This window comes from Mustela nivalis (assembly GCF_964662115.1).
Source record: "Mustela nivalis genome assembly, chromosome: 4".
Classification (NCBI taxonomy): Eukaryota; Metazoa; Chordata; class Mammalia; order Carnivora; family Mustelidae; genus Mustela; species Mustela nivalis.
The window spans coordinates 8,271,150-8,294,323 of record NC_139023.1 but is presented as its reverse complement, the minus strand read 5'-3'; the positions used below and the strand labels follow the sequence as shown (position 1 = coordinate 8,294,323).

The following is a 23,174-nucleotide window of genomic DNA, read 5'->3' as shown; positions in this document are numbered from 1 at the left end:
AGTGCCTTTTCATCTTGTTGATCATTTCTTTTGCTGTGCAGAAAGGTTTTTTTGTTGTTGCTGGATGTAGTTCCACTTGTTGATTTTTGTTCTTGTGTCTTTGCTTTTGGTGTCGTGTCCGAAAGATCATTTCTAACACCAGTGTCAAAGAGCTTTCCCCCTATGTTTTCTTCTAGAAATTTTATGGTATCTGGTTTTATGTTTAAGTTTTTAATTCATTTGACTTAATTTTTGTAAGCAGAAAAGACAGGGGTTCAATTTCATTTTTCTATGTATTGTTCTTTAGTTTTCCCTGACCCATTTACTGAAGACCGTATCCTTTCTACATTAAGTGTTCTTGGCTACCTTGTCAAATAATTGTTGACCTTACATGCAGCAATTTATTTCTGGGCTTTCTACTTTGTTCCTTTGGTCTATGTGCCTGTTTTTATGCCACTACCATACTGCCTTGATTACTATAGCTTTATAGTATAGTTTGAAATCAGGAAGTGTGATGCCTCTAGCTTTGTTCTTCTTTCTCAGAATTGCTGTGACTATTCAGGGTCTTCAGTGATTTCATTCAATTTTTTTATTATCTCTCTGAAAAATGCCATTGGAGTTTTGGTGGGAATTGCACTGAATCTATAGATGGCTTTGGGTAGTATGGACACTGCAACACAATTCATTCTTCCAGCCCATGAGCATGGGATAGCTTTCCACTTTTCTGTGTGTCTTCTTCAATTTTCTTCATCAAAGTCATGTAATTTCCATTGTACAGATCCTTCATTTCCTTAGTTCAATTTATTTGTAAGTATTTTATTGTTTTTGATACTATTGTGAATGAGATAGTTTTCTTTATTTCTTTTTCATTTCTTTCATTGTTAGTGTATAGGAACAAAACTGATTTCTGTATGTTGATTTTATGATCCAACAATACCACTTCTGAGTATGTATCCAAAGCAAATAAGAACAGGTTATCATTTTTTGATGTGATTATCTGTTTTGTGTGTGTTGAGTTTGAGGAGTTCTTTATAGATCTTGGATATCAGCCCTTTGTCTGTAGTGTCATTTGCGAATATCTTCTCCCATTCTATGGGTTACTTCTTCGTTTTGTTGACTGTTTCCTTTGCTGTGCAGAAGTTTTGATCTTGATGAAGTCCCACTTTCACTTTTGTTTCCTTTGCCTTTGGTAACATATCTTCAAAGAAGTTGCTGTGGCCGATGTCGAAGAGGTTACTGCCTATGTTCTCCTCTAGAATTTTGATAGATTCCTGCCTCATGTTGAGGTCTTTTATCCATTTTGAGTTTATCTTTGAGTATAGTCTAAGAGAATGGTTGAGTTTCATTCCTCTACACATAGCTGTCCAATTTTCCCAGCACCATTTATTTAAGAGACTATCTTTTTTCCACTGGATATTTTTTCCTGCTTTGTTCAAAGATTATTTGACCATAGAGTTGAGGGTCCATATCTGGTCTCTCTACTCTGTTCCACTGGTCTATGTGTCTGTTTTTGTGCCAGTACCATGCTGTCTTGGTGATCACAGCTTTGTAGTAAAGCTTGAAATCAGGTAACATGATGCCCCCAGTTTTGTTTTTTCTTTTTCAACATTTCCTTAGCAATTTGGGGTCTCTTTTGGTTCCATACAAATTTTAGGATTATTTGTTCCAGCTCTTTGAAAAATGCCAGTGAAATTTTTATTGGGATGGCATTGAAAGTATAGATTGCTCTAGGCAGTATAGACATTTTAACAATGTTTATTCTTCCGATCCATGAGCATGGAGTGGTTTTCCATCTATTGGTGTCTTCTTCAATTTCTTTCATGAGTGTTCTGTAGTTCCTTGAGTACAGATCATTTACCTCTTTGGTTAGGTTTATTCCCAGGTATCTTATGGTTCTTGGTGCTATAGTAAATGGAATAAATTCTCTAATTTCCCTTTCTTTATTTTCCTTGTTAGTGTATGAGAAAGTCTGTGCATTGATTTTGTATCCTTCCATGTTACTGAATTGCTGTATGAGTTCTAGTAGTTTAGGTGGTGGAGTCTTTTCGGTTTTCCATATAAAGTATCATGTCATCTGTGAAGAAAGAGAGTTTGACTCTTCATTGCCAATTTGAATACCTTTTATTTCTTTTTGTTGTCTGAGTGCTGTTGCTAGGACTTCTAGTACTATGTTGAGCAAGAGTGGTGAGAGTAGACATCCTTGTCGTGTTCCTGATCTGAAAGGGAAGGCTGTCAGCTTTTCCCCATTGAGGATGATATTTGCTGTGGGTTTTTCATAAATAGATTTTATGAAGTTGAGGAATGTTCCCTCTATCCCTATACTTTGAATCATTTTAATCAGGAATGGATGCTTTTTCTACATCAAATGCTTTTTCTACATCAATTGAGAAGACCATGTGGTTCTTCTGTCTTCTCTTATTGATTTGTTCTGTCACATTGATTGATTTGCGAATGTTGAACCACCCTTGCATCCCAGGGTTAAGTCCTGCCTGGACATGGTGGATAATCTTTTTAATGTACCATTGGATACTATTAGCTAGGATCTTGTTGAGAATCTTAGCATCCATATTCCTCAGGGATATTTGTGTGAAATTCTCCTTTTTGGTGGGGTCTTTGCCTGGTTTGGGGATCAGGGTAATGCTGACTTCCTAAAAAGAGTCTGGAAGTTTTCGTTCTGTTTCTATTTTTTGAAACAGCTTCAGGAGAACAGGTATTATTTCTTCATTGATATATAAATGTATCAAATCACCAGGTTGTACATTTTAAGTTTAATGTTTCATATAAATTATATCTCAATTAAATTTAAAAAAATACAGTGTGGGGGCTCTAGGTTCAGGATGGGACACAGTGGGTACTGGGGCATGGGCAGGGTGTTCCCTCCTAGTGTTATTTGTTTGCTCTCTGCTCTTCAGTGTCTTGCTTGCTCTTCAGAGCCTCCTGTGGGGCCCTCTTGTACCCTCCCATGGATATGCTGGGAGAGCAATGGGACCAAATGCCCTCCTGGAGCTGGGCTACCTCACCCTCTAGGCTGCAGAGCAATGACACAGAACCAACAACAGCAGTTCATTGAACTAATGAGAAGAGTAATTTTCATGATGTTCAGTGCTTAAACTTGGAGAGGAGTATGTGGATAGGGAGAGGACGGGTCCTAGGGAGGGAGGGAAAGGGGACCCGTAGGCCAACTGCCATAGAGAGTAAGGAAGAAAAGAAGGCCCAGATCCCAGCTTACAACTTGCCCTTTTCTTAAACTATGCCAAGGATGGTCTTTATCAGCCTTGCAGGGGTCACAACAGCTGAGCCCATTTCCTGCTAGTGATTTTCTTCCTGGCCCATGATTTCCAGCACTGTAGTCCAAGGGACTTCTCTGGTCCCTCACAACAACCCTTTGCAAACAGAGCTAAGGAGCATGGTGGGAAGGGAAGGAGCCTCCCTTGGCTCTCCCAGGAATTCCTGGAGGCCAGAGAGAGGCTGAGGCTGGAATGCAGAAGGATTTGGAGCAATATTATTTGTCAGACATTGTGATGGGCACTCGAGGCGCGGCACTGATCTGAAGAGGCAAAGTCCTAACCCCCAGGTAACTTACATCTGGTGGGAGAAGACAGATAATAAACAAATACATACATATCCATATAATATATTAGGAAGTGTTTGCTGTTACAAAAACGAAACAAGATAAGGGAGACTAGAGAATTATAGAGTAAGGTTGCTTAAAGCGGGTGTGCAGGGAAGGCGCACCACCAGCCTGAACAAAGTGAGGGAGGGAGCCATGTGGATATAGGGGAGAGGACTAGCCCCCACACACGGAGCAGCAAGCGTGAAGACCTTGAGGACCAGCGTGCCTGCTGGCTATCTTGAGTGCCATAAGGCCATTGTTACGGGCTCAGAGTAAATAAAGGGAAGAATCATGGAGAATAAAGTCAAAGAAGCAACAGCAGAGATACCGTATCATGCAGGGCTGTGGAAAGAAATTTGGACTTTACTTTAAATACATTGGAAAGCTATTAGAAAATTTGGGGCAGGGCGCCTGGGTGGCTCAGTGGGTTAAGCTGCTGCCTTCGGCTCAGGTCATGATCTCAGGGTCCTGGGATGGAGGCCCGCATCGGGCTCTCTGCTCAGCGGGGAGCCTGCTTCCTCCTCTCTCTCTCTCTCTGCCTGCCTCTCTGTCTACTTGTGATCTCTCTCTGTCAAATAAATAAATAAAATCTTAAAAAAAAAAAGAAAGAAAATTTGGGGCAAAGAAATGACATTTGACTTGCTTTTTAACAGGATTACTCTGGCTACTGATGGCAAATAGACCTTAGAGAGGTTAGGATATAAATAGGGTACCTGTTAGGAGGCTATTATAATTATCCAAGTAAGAAATTATCCAAGATGAGGTATGGGCCAACACAGTAATGGGTGAAGGTGTTAACAGGTGGTTAGATGATAGATAGAATTTAAAGGACGAGTTGGAAGGATTGGCTGAATGATTAGATATAAAAGAAAGAAGAGAATCAATTATGACTCTTAAGAGTTTTCAAGTAAGCAAGAGTGAAAGCGCCAGTTCTAGAATCCTTTTGAGATGAGTCTGAAAAGATGAATTTTACCCAAGTGTGTGTGTGTATAGGGTAGAGAGTGGACAGAGAAAGAGAAAAAGGGGCTCTTTCCAGGTGAAAAATAGCAGACCAAAGGCAAAGAAGAAAACTGCAAAAGGTCTTTTGGACCCAATAGTATGCTCACCATTGTTGAACAAGGGAAATGAGACATTGTAAACAGTCGTGAATTATGCCCCAAGTAGCTGGAGGCTTACTTTGCATTCTTCAAAGCCATGAAAGCCCTCCTACAACAAAAGGGACTCTATAATTTGGGACTCTATCCGGTCAGAATTATTCTGCAAAATTCTAACCCAATAGTCAAAATATGAGGACAAACGAGGTCTAGAATTATTATAGAAGCCCCATACCATTTTCTAAGAAACTACTAGATGTGGAACTAAAACCACAGTCACTTCCAGATGTCTTTGTACGCACAGTATCTCACCTTTGAAACCTGAGATTTACATTGTCCCTCCTTTCTCTTTCGATATTGTGTCCAATCTTTCTTAAAATATTATAATTTGCAGTCAAGCTGACTTAGTTTTGAATCCTGGTTCTGTTGCATAAAACAATTATGATCTTAGGCAAATCACTTCACCTCTCTGAGACTTGATTTTATCATCTGAAAAACTGAGATAATAATGGCTATCTTATAAAGTTGTTATGAAGATTAAATGAAATAATCGCCTCACCTGAGCTAATGTATGTGACTTGCTGAGCACAGTGCCTGGCGAAAGACAGAGAGAGTGTGTGTGTGTGTGTGTGTGTGTGTGTGTGCACTTGTGCGCTCACATGACTCACCTCCCTCTCCATGCTCACTTCTGAACTAATCCAGAAGTATGTAACTTTGCTTTACCACCCTGTCCCTCGTTGCTTTTCTGGCCTCAACTTTCTTCTGGCCGAGTCTGCTCTTCACCCACAAATCATACAAAGCCACTTTAAAGCACTCATGCCTATCCCCACCTTCTCCAAGTTCCTGTAGCAGGTCCCATATGCCTTGTTCATTTTGTTCTTAATCCTATACTACCTTAGACTTCTACTCAGCTGTTGTCTACTGAATTATATGCCGCTGTACAGTGAGCTTCTTGTCCTATATTTCTTTTATCTTTCCATCCCCACAGCAGGTCTCAGCCTTCTTAGTCATACCCTTGGTCAAGTGTATGATCCTCCTCTGTACTTATAAATCTCTAATGTGACTCTCCATTACAGAAGTAGTTCCTTCAAACTGTCTTAATGGGGACAAAAGCTGCCACTCAAGTTAGCATCAAGCATGTTATTAACCTACAACAATCCAGATCCAGTAACAATACATCCATTGAGTCATTCGTTGATCTACTCAACACGTATTTCTCATGAAGCACACCTTCGAGGTACTGGGGCAATAGCCATGCACAGGATAAAGTTCCTGCTTTCATGGAATTTATATTCTCCCGATTAAATGTTAAAATAAGTTTCTTCTTCCTCTTTTTTTTTTTTATGCTTCAAGTTTTTATTTAAGTACTAGTTAGTTAATGTATAGTGTAAAACCAGTTTCAAGAGTAGAATGTAGTCATTCATCACTTACAAGTAACACGCAGTGCTCATCACAGGTGCCTTCCTTAGTGCCCACCACCCATTTAACCCATCCCTCCCCCCACCCCTCCAGCAGCCCTCACTGTGTTCTCTGTAGCTTAGAGTCTGTTTTATGGTTTGCCTTCCCCTCTCCTTTTTATTTTTTTTTTCCCTATGTTAATCTCTTTTAATTTAAAATAAGCTTCTGTTGGAAGGGATTTTAGTACTCTTTACTCCTAAGTATGTGTTCTACAAGATGGGAAAGTAAGAGAGTATTGCCAGTTTCTAATGAAATGGTACTATTTTTGACGTAGATCACTTATACAGAACTATTAGTCTGTGGTATTGTAAAACCAACAACAACAAAAAAAAAAAAAAAAAAAAAAACAGAAAAAGTTAAAGAGACTCCCCACCAACTCAGTATTCAGAGTTAATCATTTAATTTGATGCATGTGTCTTGTTCAGGCTGCTTTAACAAATTTCCACAAACTGCAGCTAAAACCATAAGCATTTATTTCTTTTAGTTTTGGATGCTGGAAGTCCAAGATCACAGTGCCACCATCGTCAAATTCTGATGAGGACCCTCTTCTGGGTTACAGCCAGCTAACTGCTCATTGTATCCTCATATAGTGCAAAGAATGAGAGAGTTCAACTTTTTGTGGTAGATGATTACAAAATACCAACTTTTTGTGGTAGATGATTACAAGGTAGCCCAAAAGCCCAGCTTTAGGATAAGGGAGGAGAGAACCTAACACTTTAACCCAGAGGTGATTTCTTCCAATCTTTTTTTTTTTTTTTTAAGATTTATTTATTTATTTGAGAGAAAGCGAGAACAAGCAAGATGGGGAGAGGGAGAGGAAGAAAGAAACTGAAGCAGACTCCATGCCCAGCATGGAGCCCAGCACAGAGCAGGATCACATGATCCTGAAATCCTGACCTGGGCTGAAACCAAGAGTCGGACACTTAACTGACTGGGCCACCCAGGCTCGCCTCTTCCAGTCATTTTTAAAAAGTGGATAGAATGTTGTTCCCCCTGCTTGTGCTTTCTTTCTCTGTCAAATAAATAAGTAAAATCTTAAAAAAAAAAAAAAAAGTGAATGGAAATTTGCGAACGTCTCTGTTAGAGAGACTGTTACCAACACTGTGGTCTAGTGCCTCTACAGGTCATTTCATAAAACAAGTAGTCATGGTCACTGTGAGATCCTTCTCAGGGAGCCAGCTACCCTGACTGTGGCTCACTGCACACTTACATTTTACAACACGGTGCTCATTGTGAAGTCTACGTTCTTTGAAATCAGATCAGCTTTAAAGACATTCTTTGTAGAAGAACATATTTGAAATTATGCAATCTACCCTCACAGAGGAGGTAAAAGTTGAAGCACAGAGAGGACATCCCCAGGAACAAGAGAAGGGCTGCTGCCTCTTCAAGTCCTTCTTCTTCTTTTACACCTAAGGATGCAATTCTTTTGTAGTTGTTTCCCAGGGCTCCATACTAAAGTACAAATATCTCTAGATGGAGATTTTATCTCCTAGCATCTTGGTTTGACAATGGCAGGCTACCGACATCGAGGCCTTGATAAGAGATTTGGAGAATCCTCCAAACAGCCTATCTAGTTTACACATTTCTCACTGTATGGTAGGAATGTTTGGTGGCTTGAGGATAAAGGACTGGGGGGGGGATGAGATGAGTACATGATGATTATGTTTTTCTCAAGAAGTAATGAAAGGGAGATAGTGTTAGTCTTTTTAGTTAGTACTTTAGGTAAAGTACTAGAAATACACATGGCAGTAACTCCTGCCTACTGAAAGGGAAACAGACACTGGTAGGTGATACCGTCCATGGTCAGGAAGGAGGTTCCACAGATGGATCATAGACAAAGTTCACAGAAAGAAATTTCAGATTTTCATTTGGTGATTGATTTGCTATTTGACTCCATTGAATGCGTTCTGAGTGGAATGAGCATTATCTTCTGGGATTCACATCTATGAGGCAGGTAGCTGGATATATGGAGATTTGATTTAATGTAAGGAGAACAATAGAGGGGAAAAAAAGGCTTAGCCACATTGCACATACAAATAGCACAGTAAATAGGTGAAGAATGTAAGTGCAACTTACAAAGCTAATGAAACCAGCACAATCCATCTAGAAATGTGGATCAGAGTCTCACTCTTTTACTCCATTAGGGGATTAATCCTGTCTGTCCTATTACTGACCCAAAGGGTGCTGAGATAATGAATGTCCTAATATATGTAGAAATCTTGTAGAAACCCCAGAATCAGGCAACCAGATAAATGTAAGAGGAAGCATAGTGAATTGCCTTTGGGGTCTCTGACTCCTTGTAGCCTTGCTAGAGTTCAGCAGTGAGCCATTCACTTGCCAAGGAGCCCTTTACTCTCTCTGGTTCATCGTGCTCATAAGTGTCATTTTTATATCAACCATATGAGAAAGTGGAGTGTTTTCCATCTTACCTCCTGAGTCATACTGTTTCTCCAGTCCTGAGCCAGTCAGGTTTTTCTGGTTGTTATTCATGTACTTCATTTTCCTGGAGCTTGTCTCCACTTCATTATAGTGGATGTGTTTGAGAGGTCATGTATAAATGGCCTGCATTTAGAAGCATGGGAAAATTCTCCAAGCATTTAATTGAGACAATTACACTTGTATACTAGAATGCTGAAATTCATATGAGAAAAACAGGAAATTTTCATCTGCTGTTTTGCCACACGTAAGGAATCATTCCTTTTCCTTTTGGGGATGGAAGTTTGTTTTAAAAATTAGTTGCAAATCTGACATGGGTTATGGAGTACTTCCTCAAAAGTGGCAAAGAACTGGACAAAATGCAAAGAGAAATACAACAATATCACAGGAACTTGAGACATGAGTTCTTCCTCCTCTACCTGAAACTACATTTATAAAGCACAAATATATTCTTTGACTCTGCCAGAATAATACAACTTCCAAGGCATACCAGAAAATCAATTGTTTAGGTACATCTGGAAATTCCTTTTGGAAACTTTGGCATAGTATATAATGTAACAAAGCAGAAATTCACTATGTGCCGAAGAACTATTGAGTCTTCCTAACAGAGTACCTTAGGCGAGAGTTTGGAGTATTAAATCCAGACCTTAGGAACCTGGGAATACAAAGTTTCCAGAGGAAATAATGGCACAGAATGGCAGGAGATACCCTGCCATGAAACATGGGTTGCTGTACCAAAGGTCAATGGTCACATACGTTTTTACTTTTATTCTCACCCAGGTTGTTAAAAGACGTTTTGTTGTCTCTTATGTTGCTGTTAGTATCCTTCATGAGTAATCTTTCCACACCTTGTGATCACATGTCACCCCTGGATTTTTTTGAAACACGTAGACTGGACACCTCATTTCTTCCATCATCCCTGTCATCACCTCAAATTTTAAAATGAAATAACCTAATCGCTTCTGTTCTGTACTTCTTGTTTTAATCCTGACCATGACACATGGTTTTCTTCAAGTAAGAATGTTGGAAAATTGGTCAAGCCATACCCATCTGAATTCTTTATCCTGGACTGAAGCTAGGTACCAAAAGAAAATAGTCATCCACAGAGTGGAGAAAAGGGAACATGACAGATTAGCCTCTGGATTTCAGGGTAAAAAAGGATTTCTTGGATAATAATTTAATAATGTTCAAGGACCTAAAACTTTCTGAAAATGCAACATTAATTTCTGTGTCATTATGTGGAAATTATTAAGCAGTATACATTTTTCACTCCCAGTTTCTCATTTTATAAAATTGGTTGTTCCTACAGATAGAAGTAACCAAGTTTATTCACAAAAGACTTTCTTTAAAAAGTCATCCGGACACAATAACTACAGCTGCCATCACCCAGCCTAAATGTCCTGCCCCCTCCCTGAGGGGTCATGTAACCCACCCCCCCACCCCCCCACATCTCCTTCTACTCTGTTTTCCTCCTGTGCTTAGGTCATAATGAACTTCTGTTAACTCCTCCATTGCATCAACTTCATTGTCAGATCAAACCTCCTTGCTTTTACTATTTCCTGATATCTGCACCGCGTTCTCTCCTTTTTCTTGCTCCTCAAGCATCCATCGGATCTGGAAGTTTCTGTCACTTTACAGAGCTTTCTTTGATGCCCATTTCTGATTCCTGTTCCCTCCTTGAGCTGCAGGAGAACCTGAATTTACTACCATCTTAGCATATCTTACCTTATGTTCTTACTTTCTGTTTATCTCCCTTTCCTCTGCCCCAGATGATAAACTCATTTCATTAGAGAAATATGCCAATCCAAAACAGTTTCTCCATTTGACCTTATCTTGCTTCGGAATATATATATATATATATATATATATATATATATATATATATATATTCCCCCAAAATTAAAAAAAAATACTTTAACCATTGCTCTTAGGTTAATATCCAGAATTTTACTATATTCTTCTGGGCTCTACAGGAGCATGACTCTTCCCCTTCATTTTTGCACAGACCTTGCCTCCCCTAACCAAGAACACTGGCTACATACCACCTCTTTGTTTCATGGGAAAGGTTGCATTTATCCTTCACATATCCTAGGCCTGGCCTAGATAAACACCACCCACATATGCAAGGCTCAGTGAGGGCCTTCTCACATTCACACGTGTGGCACATTTCATAGCCAGAGTTCAATTATTATTTGGGTGATTATCTTTTTAATATCCATCTCCTAGCTACACTATCCGCTTCAAGGGATAGTGGCTCTGGCTGTCTTCCTCAAGAAACATTTGTGGTGACTCTATCTGGGCCCAGCTGGAGCCAGTGTGGGAACAGTGAATAAGTTAGGAAAATATGCAAGGCTTGGGAAATAATGCCAGACCCGGGTGGAGGGCCAGATCCTAAAAGACCTTAATTGCCACAAGTATAAACAGTTTAGACTTTATCCTGAAGACGGTGAAGATTCATCAGATGTTTCAAAGCTGAAGTGATCTAATAATCTGTGTTTAAAAGAATCTGGCAGCAGGTTAGAGATTTTGTCTCTAAACCAAGAAACCATTATAGTAGTTTATTAAAAAAAAATACGACCAGGTATTTCTTCTGTCCCTATGCGCACGTCCCTGTGGCTATGTGGCTTTACCATTCTTCTTATCCCAGGACTTTCAGTGTGAGTTTGACCACGTGACTTGCTTTGACTGATGGGGCATTAGCAATTGTGACTCAAACATTTGCATGTTGGGGTCCGCCTGGGGCCTGACTGGGAAACCAGAAATCCCCAAGTGAGGTAGCTTAACGAAGCAGTGAATTTCAACCACGTTTTAAACTTCCTCTTTGCTGCTGTTAACATGTATAACCCACTTCCCCTCAAACCCCATTATTAGAAGTCTCATTCTAGCAAATGATTCTCAGTGGCATGCACCAGAATCATGAGGTGGGAGGAGGCATATGTCATGTGACTACATCTCTCAGGGGGTTGGTTCCAGCATATGCTATGGCTGCAAAGGGAAGATCACTGCTGAGTTTCATGGGTCAGTCAGTGAACCGTTAACTCAGCCTGTGGAGTTAATGAGCACACAAAGGAAGTCCCATTTAGCCAGATCTGAAAAGGAAGAATAAATATTCATCAGGTGGAAAAATGCAGGAAAGGTATGTCAAACAAAGAGGAGAATGTGCAAAGGCAAGTCCTGTGTTCCCGAGTGACTGATTTTAAGTGGTCATCTCTTTTCTTTCTGTACAACTGAACATACTCTTTGATATTCTAGATCATGCTGGCAGAACTCTATCACCCTCAAGGAAATCTACAGAATTTACTTTGCAGTGTCTACAGTGTGTAGAGAGGTCACTGAAATAAATTGTCATGATAATCGTTGCCTTTCCTCAAAATAGTCCTTATTTGCAGAAACCTGCTTGAAGCATGGCCAAGTCATTTTCCTCTGAATCTCTTTCCCAGAGCAGATTCCATGCAGATAACAATAGGATCTGTGATGATCCTTTTATCTGTGTTTACTGTCAGTTTCAGGAGCTCTAGAATCATCTTAATTCAAGATCTAATACATGTGCCCCCATTTTTTGAAGTTCATGTTGTCACTTTGCTTTTACCAAAAAAACTACATTAGTTTCTGTTTTCGCTAAGTCAAAGACATCTAAATGAGGATTGTAGCTTTTCTGAAAAAAGAAATAAAGAAATAAAGAAAAGCAAAAAGTGTTAAGTATTTGCTTCACAGTGAGCATCACAGAGGCAGTGGACACACCAAGCTGCGGCGGGGGAGGTGGGGCACCAAGCTCCTTCTCTGGGACCTGCACTCAGCAGATCAGCCTCCAGCCACCAGAGCTGGGAACGGTGTCTGTGAGCATCCATGCTTAGCCCCATTTATTTTGTGCATCTGTTAGCAAGAGATGTCCTAAGATGTCAGGAAAGCCAAAGCGAGGTTATTTTTTAGATCTGGGCACGCTCGACATTTTTTCCATATAAATTAATGGCATAATGCTTCTTTGATTACACTATTTTGGCTTCTGAAAGGCTTCCTAGGAATGCTCTTTCTACTTTTGGATAGCAGGGGGAAGCCTGTACCTGCTTCTCATCCATACAGAATTTTTGGCGTTTTTCTTCACACACAAATATACTCCCTCACACCTGAATGCAAAGTAAATAAGTCTTTGAAGGAAATTTTGCCTTAAAGTGCTTCTGTAATTCATTTCAATAAAGCATCTAGAACTATTTCCCTCACATCTAATAGGATTAATCTTTAAAAGCATCATCTTCTCCAAGCCGGTGCAAACCTTTGTCTGCCCTCAGGGAAAGACCAGCCAATGAGAGATTATTCTGGTGACGTAATGCTTGTTAACTTACTCTCTTGCAGACACAATTGGGGAAGATGCTTTTCAGACGTATTGAATTTAACTCTTTCTCACCTGACTAATTACAGCTCACAAGCCACTTCTGCTGCTTCGTAAACATGTTGTATAGGACAGCCCTGACATAGTTATGCAAAATCACTAGACTAGAGAATTTCTTTTGAGCATTGACATCTGTACCAACTGGCATTCCCTACCTTTCTTGGGAAATCAATACTTCCATATCCTGGTTCTTATGGAAATAAATGATACATTTACCCTAGCCAGCAGCAGATAAACTTCTAGTTCTTTCTCAGATACAGATTCCCACGAAAATCAATTCAAAAGGGATAGAGAACTTTATATATTTTTTTTCTTTCCCATCAAAATCACAGCTGAGGGCACCTGGGTGGCTCAGTGGGTTAAGCCTTTGCCTTCGGCTCAGTTCATGATCTCAGGGTCCTGGAATCAAGTCCCGCATCGGGCTCTCTGCTCATCAGGGAGCCTGCTTCCTCTCTCTCTGCCTGTCTCTCTGCCTACTTGTGATCTCTCTCTCTGTGTCAAATAAATTTTTTAAAAAATCTTTAAAAAAAATCACAGTTGACCTCTTGTGACTGTGTACTAACTCGATTTTTCATATTCCTCCACTTTATTTCAAAGATTAAAAAAATACTTGAAACAGCATTTGAATGGCCAGATATGTTCCTAGTGACATAATCTTCTGCTTAGTGAGCAGTGCACGGGGCTCTGTTGATGCAAATGAATGCTTCTGAGTATCTAGAGAAACCCTAGCCAGGGCAAGTGAAGACCCACTACCCATCACATAGTGTATTTCTATGAAGTGGTGGGCAAGACGAGATAAATGTGTGCTACTTTCTACTGGTAAAGAGTGCAGAAAAGTAGACACAAGGTGCAGATCTCAGGCAGGTGTGATTTCATGCACCAGCTTCTTCTCATCCCTCTCCCTCAACCCCAAACCTCACTTTTTTGAGCAAAAGAATGCAATAGTAAGCATATTGTGAAAAACCTAATTTGAAAGAGGAGTGTCATGATACCTGAGCAGACCCGTGGTTTATCTGATCTGACACCCAGGAAGAAAGCAAACTCCCGACTGCTCAGCCAGCTGTGTAATCGGAGGTGCTGGATGTAATTCAGAGATGATGAGCTGTGAGTACTCGGAGTAAAAATGTCGGAAAGTTACTTTGCTAGAACTTTCCTGTTTCCTTTTTCAGACTCCCCTCCAAACCCTTTGAGAAAACTCTGTTAATTTTTGGTTCATGAGTCTTTCTTGGGACTTTTCTACGTATTCAGGTCATGGTATTCCGGTTGCATTGGGCTGGGGTGCAATTATGGAACCGTAGAATGTTTCAGACCTGGCTGTAAACAGCATCTCTACCATATAAGGGAGTGGTATGTCACTCTAACTTCAGGGAGACACACTTTCTCTGTCTATTAAAATGAAACAATAATCCCATAGGAGTCTGAAAAACAATCTGAGGGTTTTGAAGGGGTGGGGGGTGGGAGGTTGGGGGAACCAGGTGGTGGGTGGAGGGCACGGATTGCCTGGAGCACTGGGTGTGGTGCAAAAATAATGAATACTGTTATGCTGAAAATAAATAAAAAATAAATTAAAAAAATAATCCCATAGGAGTTATTTAAATAGTACTTATAAAGTTCTTGGCAAGTCGCAAGTATTCAATCGATAGTAACTATGGTTATTACTACTTTTATATATGCATTATTCCAAGCCACTTTACCTTTCAAAGTTGAAAACTGCATTATATAAAATGACTACTACCCACAGCAGATTCCCTGACATAAATTTTATCAACCTTTTGATTGTGAAATGAACCATTCTGTTTTCCCTTGAAGATTTAGTTGTACTTGATTCTTCATTTATCACATCATCCAGTTGTCTTTTATTTTTATCCATTAATATTTCAGAGTCAGAACTTTACAAATACATGATTTTAAATACTATCAGAATAAAGAATAGTATCATAGTACATTTTTTCTAGAGATTCATTGATATTTTAAGGCCATGGCTTTTCCAATTCTATAGTAAAGTTCCTGGAAGGCACTGGTCATGCAAATTAGTAGCTTGAGGTTTTCAAGCTAATTTTCAATTAGCTTAAACTAAACTGTTTGTATCCACTGACACATTTCTGCAAATTGATTTCAGATTTTAAATTTCAAGGGCTAGGGGCACTTAGGTGGGTTAAGCATCTACCTTCAGTTCAGGTCAAGATCCCAGTGTCCTCGGATCAAGTCCTGCGTCGGGCTCCTTGCTCAGGGCAGGAGCCTGCTTCTCCCTCTGCCTGCTGCTCCCCCCGCACGTGCACTCACTCTGTCTCTGACAAACAAATAAAGAAAATCTTTTAAAAAGTAAAGATAAAAATAAATAAATCTGAAAGGCTATTACGTTCACTTCATCAAAATTTACTGAATGCCTGACCTGTACATGGGGAGACTCTAAGATGAAACCCAACGGTGACAGCACCCAGCTGTAAAGTCTTGGTTGCTACCATCCAGGTACCAATGCCTGGCAAAGGGAGCAGACAGCACAGTGTGTTAGTTTCCATGACAGAGTTGTGTATAAAGTTACCAGAAATACAGGAAGGGGGGCTTTTAATTGAACACTGGTGAGTTTTTGAGGAAAATTATAGCCAGGTAATATTTTATTGGCTTTCAAAGAATAATAAGGATTCTCTTATTTGGATAAAGTAGAAGGGTATTCCAGGTGGAAGGCATAGCCAGGGTAAGGGAGGAAAGGATTGCGGACTCCTAGCTATTTTTGGGATGGCTACTGACCTAGGCTAGTGTTTGGTATTGGATGGATGTGTGGTGGGGGAAAGAAATGTTCATGTGTAGAGCGGCTTTTTGGAAAACGAATCTGTTACCTTCCAGATCATAAGTATTCTCATCTTTGTTACATACCATGAGAAAATTGATAATACATACTAGCGAGATTTTTTTTTCCTTTTTTTGTGATGTCTTTAAGCCTATTTGTGCTTAAACGAAAGAACCCTATTCCTTTTTCTTCCTATGATTAAAAAAAAAAAAATTCTAGTGTACTATTAGACTTCAAATAAGGTAAGTGTAAATTTTACAAACCCTATTTCAACAAAGCAGTATAAATTGTACAAAAATAATACTTGAGATCCAGATAACATCTGTTAGTTTTGATTCTTACAGAAGCATACACGAGCAAACTTGTAAAAGGCCATACATCTAAATAACATGTGACTAATAATGTCAGAGTATGCATTAGAGAAGTATTGTCGATGCTAACTTCGTGTAAGAGTTACCTGGGAAAACCTCGTTGTTCATCTTCACATGGTGAAGCATAAAACCATCGGTCAAAGCATGGAGCCATTCACGTGTGATAATGTGGGTGTGAAACATTCTTAAATAAAACTTGCTGAAAGTTCTCTGTCATTTTCTTTGAGTTTATTCACTGAATAAGAAGGCTGCATACCTTAGGACAAGACTATGTGTATATGCTCAGTAATTCAAGTATGTTCGGTGATTTTTATTAGAGGTGCACTGAAACGTATTATCCACACATAAGTGATGCTATTGTTAGAACAGGAATTCGTCAATTTAACAAATGATGTGTGCTGAACTGTCTATATCCTGTTCCCCCTTTGTGACCAATATCATGTATTTTAGAAGTAGATCACCGAATTACAGGTAGTTGAGTCCCTCCTGGGTTATATCATCGTGTAAAAGCAACTGCGTGGAGATTCAACCCACCTCTGAGGCTGATTAGATAACATACACAGGATTATCTCTCTAAGTGCGTGAGTGTTTAGAGGTTCTTAGAGTTATTTGTGTAATGAAGGAAAATCCACTCTAGTCTCTTAAATTCGTGAAACAAGGAGCCTGGAACAGCACTCTATTGCCATGAGAGCCTATGTAAGCAAACCAGAATCTAAGCCTATAAATGCCTCAAGGTTACACAGTCAAATCCTGAGGACAACCGGTCGCAAGAAGCCAGTTGGGCTCTAAGTGATAGCCTATCCACAATGACCTTGCTTTATTTCCACCTTTTCTCTTGGAGTCTCTGGCCAGCTCCTCGCTGGTGGAGCACTCCTGACCACTTCCAGGTCGCTGCTGTCCAATACAGACTGATAAATGCTCAAATAAACTCTTAAAAACTTTTGGGGTGCCTAGCTGGGTCAGTTAATAAAGTCTGCAACTCCTATTTTTTTTTAAGATTCTTAAAAAATTTATTTGAGAGAGAGAAAGACCAAAGAGGGGCAGAGGGAGAGGGAGAAGTAGATTCCCCACTGAGCAGGGAGCCCGATGCGGGTCTCCCTTCCTGGACCCAAGATCAAGAGGCGCAAGCTCAGGGCGCCTGGGTGGCTCAGGTGGTTAAGCATTTGCCTTCGGCTCAGGTCATGGTCCCGGGGTTATAGGTTTGAGCCCCATGTTGGGTATAAAAATTACTTTTAAAAAAAATCTTTAAAAATATGTTTTATATGCCTCAGTTTATCTTTTAGCAAGTTATTTAAAAATTCTCAGGAAAATTTAAAAATAAAGATGGCTTTCTGTTTTCTCCGTCAGCTGTAAAGAAGAAGGCGGGCTTTATCACTCCAGTCCCAGGAGGTGTGGGACCCATGACGGTGGCGATGCTTCTGAGGAACACTCTTCTGGCAGCTAAAAAACTCATTTACTAGGTCACAGGAAAGAATAAAACAGAATGAAATCATGCTCCTTATTTATTTGACAAAGGGCAAACACCTTTATATTTTACTACAAAGCTATTTATTTCTACATCGTATTTATTTTTTCATGGATGGAGTCATCGTGGATCAGATGATTCATGCAACTTGACGCATTTCCTGCTCACGGATTTTGAGTTTTAGAGGAAAAAAAAAAAGAAAAGAAAAACAAACAATTCCAGTGAAAACTTTGGTAACAGTGGTTTATTTTGTGAACAATATTTGTTCATAATATTAAACAATAAAGGGCTCATAATAAATGAATATATTTTTGACACAAATATTGCACACGATATGCTTTCAACAGATGTCTTATCAGCCAAATGGGTGCCCGCGGATAATATAATTGAGATTTTGACATAAGCAGGCTCCATTTTTATATATTTTATGTTTATTACATGCTGAAAAAGAGCTTACGTGCTAAAAGATAAAATATTAAAAGTAAAATCTTGATCTCATGTGTCTCCCAGATGGATGCTGTGAGGCATCTCAAGGAGAAACGATACTCCATTCAAGGTAAGAAAAGTAAACAAAGAAGGCAAAAAAAAATGCAGTGCTGCTTAGAAAGGTAGTGGTCATTTCAAACTGTGAATGACTACTTGCCGTAGTAAAAATGTAATGAGAATATGTTAGGCTTACGTGTAATTTCTTTCTTCTAGAAAAATATTTGGATAATACCTGCCTTGAGGAATAATGGAAAATCCAAACCAAACATATAAAACAAAACTGTGGTTGTTTCTTCCCACAACTAGTAGAAAAATATGGTATAGTATGAGTGAGGACTTCATTAAAGAATGAAGGTTTGTTCATAGATTCGGAAATTAATAGGAAAATAATAGATTTACAATGTGCCAAAGCTAAACCTTAGACTATAACTGAAAATCTACTGCTTTGTTGCCCCCAATTCTTCCCTCATTTGTTATGGCAGTTGAGTTGGTTCTCAGAGTAGATGCCACATTTCTAACACAATTTAAATTAGGAAATACACCGGAATGTCACTTGAAGGCTATTTTGAGACTACCCTACTCACTTAATTGTATTGTTTTCATGCCGAATGCCGGTGTGTTTATGTACCAATAACGATTCTTACCCAGTGCATGTTTTTATCAGTGTGTGCCCCTGATCAATTGTGTGAAAATAGTCTAGATACTTATAATTAATCATATTTCAACTGTATAATAAAAGCGATTTGAAGAATACCTGTCTTCTTTCTTCCTTAAGATATTTATGAGATTTTTTTTCATGTATTTGTTACCTCTTTCTTTTTTCATGGTTTCAAGTTTTTATTTAAATTCCAGTTAGTTAACATATAGTGTAATATTACCTTCAGGGATAGAATTGTTACGTATTTCTTTACCGCCTACTGGGGAAATGTACAAGTTTCTTCAGCATGCAAGGAAAGGTTCTATAGTCCATTCCAAAGTCAGTCCAGACCAATCTTTGTGCGGTAACCTCGACAGAAGTTTACATTCAATGCTCCCAAGTAAACATTTCAGAAAGGGCCCCAGACTCCCCCAAACAGACAAAACTGACCCAAAATACATGTACATGGAAAAGGTAAAGTCTGCAGTTTTGAGCTTACCATCCCCAACCCCCAAAAGTACAGCAGAAATTATTTTGGGAAGATTTCTGCTCCTTGGCTAAGCTAAAATTCAGGAGGGAATCTTTCTAGAGACTAAAATACTGGAAAAGAGAAATTGTTCTGACATTTGGTAAAAGTGGTAAGGAATAATTTATCCAAGACTGTAGCAGCGGGATCAAGGCGACTGCAATAGAAAAAAAATTGAACCCAACTCCAAATACAGCAAAGATGGCTGTGGATCTGTATCCAATGAACAGGGTAAGGGGATCAGTAGGTGGGAAATTACTCTAAGAGGAAATTGATTATATTTCAAGTGTAGGAAGACTCTTGCTAAACTAGCTTACCAGGATTCTTGCTGAAGGCAGGCCAGATATCAAGGGAACCTGATCAGATATTGGGGAGGGGGTCCTCCATAAACTGACTTAGCAGCATTCTTTGCTAAAACTGGGTTCAGCGGGCCTCGTCAAGATGACGACTCAGGAGTCTGACTGAAGTCCAGTCAAGAAGGAAGCCTTTGTCAACACATAATTGGAGATAAAGTTGGTTTGTTGGTACCATGACTTCATTTATGGATATTTGGGGTGAGTAAAAGGTAGACATCAAAAAGATGACAGCCAGACGGGGCGCCTGGGTGGCTCAGTGGGTTAAAGCCTCTGCCTTCAGCTCAGGTCATGGTCTCAGGGTTCTGGGATCGAGCCCCGCATGAAGCAGGCTCCCCGCTGAACGGAGCTCCTCTCTCTGCCTGCCTTTCTGCCTACTTGTGATCTCTGTCAAATAAATAAATAACATCTTAAAAAAAAAAAAAGATGACAGCCATGCAGCAGGGATTTGGAGAAGTAAATTTTCTTCTCCTGTAAGTCTCTATAAAAAGAATGAAGGGGGATTGCACAATAATACAAAGATATGGAGATGAGGATGAGTTTGGCGAGCATATATGAAAGCAAGAGTCAGACTGAAATGAATGGTGTGTGTTGGACAGTGGTGGAAATCCAGCCAGATAAGTGAGTAGAGATAGGTTTAGAGAGTACCTGGATAATTGAGGCCACGTTTGGTGAATTAGGAGAATTGCTGTTAGAGCCTAGAAGATATTATCATTGATTAACATGAGAAAGTTACAAGAGGAGCTGATTTTGGAGAAGAGATTATGTTCAGTTTAAGAGTGTCACGTGATGACAAAATACATAAAGTCTTGGTATAACTAACATCAGTCTGGGAAGAGACTAGTGATGAAAATTTAGGAACCAGTACCATGTACTGACCACTAACTCCCTGACCTTGTTGATCATTCTACACACCCTGTGTCTCTACTCTTGCTCAGCAGCAACGGCTGTCCTTAAGAGAGCACCCAGCAGGTGCTAAATGCTTTACTTTTTGTGTTGTTATGGACAATCTACATTTGATAGATGAGGAAATCGACCCTTGGGGTTATTGAAAAGCCTTAGCCAGGGCCTGATGGATAGTGGACGTGGAATTAGAATTCAAAACAAGGTCTGGGATGATGTGAGTCAGAGCTCACTTCTCTTGTCATTATAGCACACTGCTTCCCTCAGTGCCTCCCCGGCCTGGAATCCTTTCTCTTCTCACATACATGTTATTCTAGTTTCCCTCCATGGAAACTGCCAGGAGAATTTGACGAAGTCCCGCCCCTGAACTCTCACAGCCATTTGCACATTCGTGGCCCTTCTCAGTTCCCACCAAGTGCTGTAGTTCTGCGCGTGCTTTCCTTAACTCCCTTCAGTACCTTGAGGGCAGAGTCTGTGCAGGATTTGTCTTTGTCTTGCTAACACCACATCCAGCTCAGGGCCCCGGATGTGGCAGGCATTCGACATGGAATGAAGGAATGGCAACTGCATACACGAGAACTACAGAGGAAGTTGCGAGAGAGAAAGCAACGCGCCGACGATCATTTCCTGCCATTGGCTAGCAATGGACTTTAGTTGAGTTACTGGAAGAGTAAGAAAGAAGGCAAGGAAAGAAAAGGAGGGCAGGGGGTGGGGAGGGAAGACGCTTTCAGAGACACTTATGACCAGAGGAGAGAGATGAGTAAATTTAAAAAACAGAAAAAGCGACAGAAGGGAAGCTAGTGGAGGGTTCTTAGCCTTCTTTCCCCTTTGTCCCACGTGCTCGGTTGTGCCTCAAGAAAGAAGGTATCAGTAATGCCACCTCGCATGCCCATTCCTCCATTCTTCAGGATTGGGTAAGGGCCTTTTTGTGAGAAGACTGAAGAAATGAAGGCAGGGGATTCTCTTAAAGAGTGTGTAAGTGGGATCCCAGAGGAAAGACGCGCGTGAGCTGACTAGAGCGATTTTCTGGTATGTCTTCCGGAAAGTGGTAGGTGAGTTTCTGTGTTAAGTGGCCTAACTTCACCAGAGTGGGGAAACCTCAGGAAAGAACAGAGGCCATTCCTCTCAGCCCACATGTGAGTGAAAGCCACAGTTGATTTAATATTTAGATTCTTAGAATAGAGGTAATTTAGTTAAAGTTTGATTTTAGGAGATCCTTCAGAGAATTCCTCTGAGATCCATATGTGGATTTCTAACAGAGAACACAGCTGGGGAAGTAAAAGGGACATGAGATCTGGAACCCGAATAGAGATTTGAGTCCTGACTCTAGGGGATTTGGTACGTCACTCTTTTGAGCCTCTACTCCTCAGTTTTCATATGTCTTAATAGAAATAAGAACTCTTGTTTATTTCTTCATTCAGTCAAGTTGGATTCATTAGGTATATACCATATGTTAGGTGCTGGATTCGTTGGGGCCAGCATCACTAAAGAAATGATGGAGATGTGCATGGAAGTCTTTGGCAAAATGTAAAGCATTATGCAAACTCCACTTAACCATTAACAACCAAGATGGCTGTTGTACTATGTCCCAGTCTTACAGATAAAGATATTCAAAATTAGTTATAGCACCTTCCTTCAACAATTGCAATGGTCATAATAGTTTATTTAATCCTTTGCAAAGTTTTCCTTCTTAAATTCACAGCCATGCGGAGGATGATTAGATTTATAATTCAAATAATATTTGCCTGGGAAAAGTATTATCCAGAAATTGTTTTAATAATGAACAGTTAAAAGAAAAAGACCTACAAAAGTAGAAATATGAACTGTAGGCACATTTGAAGTAAGCCAAGTGCTGTATATTCTTTTAACTTTAAAATGATGACTCTTGTGGTGATTGCCCAAGTTATAATGAGTTGAACAAGCTCATTCTTGTGTGATTTCTGAAGCCAAATTCATATTTCAATAGTGAAAGAGATCCTTTCTGGTAAACCAAATTTGCTAGATGGACACGATGCAAATGATAACTTATCTTGACTTAAACAAGTTTTCAAGGTCCAGAAAATATGAGCAATTGAAATTCCTGGTAGAAAGACATGCCACCTCAGTAAAACATATTTATATAGGTTCTTTATAATAATTTAGGGCAAGTGAAAATTTATGGGAACCTCCTACACTCACAAAATCTAATAGCAATCATCACATCTTGGCCTTTAAAATGGTATTTTAGTGATCATAACTAGATAAACAGAAACATTTGAATGTCGTGTTAAATTTAGAACTTTCTATTCATTAGACATACCGAACTTAAATATTTTAATTTTATCTTAGTGGAGACGACCTCATCATCATCACCACCATCATCATCATTATCATTTTGGTACCTCACTGGTTCTCTCTAGCCAAATCCCTTTAGCACAGACGGAAGCACAATAACTCTAAGGAAATTGGGATCCCATTCCATTTCATCAGAAAAATCTTAAATGGCAGAATCACATAAAGGCAAACGTTATGCTCTTCAAAATAATTATTTTCACAGAACTTGTAGCAACACAAAGTAGCAAACAATTACAATGGAATATGAAACCTCTGCTTTTACCCAAATTTTATTTTTTCCCCTGCTTCTAAATTCCAAAATATCTTGATTTGCTTGCAGTCTGTACTGAGAGGTGGCGTAAGTG

The 23,174-nt window shown here is 39.7% G+C and overlaps 1 protein-coding gene across 2 annotated transcripts in view; it reads left to right on the top strand.

Annotated features, from left to right (window-relative positions):
• The window catches only part of MTHFD2L (methylenetetrahydrofolate dehydrogenase (NADP+ dependent) 2 like), a 127,809-nt gene extending 108,981 nt beyond the window's left edge, over positions 1–18,828 (top strand). For both annotated transcript variants that reach the window (XM_082728596.1, XM_082728595.1), the window contains one exon: positions 17,474–18,828. In XM_082728596.1, the coding sequence (XP_082584722.1) occupies positions 17,474–17,586 (113 nt within the window). In that variant the 3' untranslated portion in view covers positions 17,587–18,828. The remainder of the gene's footprint in view (positions 1–17,473) is intronic.
• The last annotated feature ends 4,346 nt before the right edge of the window (positions 18,829–23,174 follow it).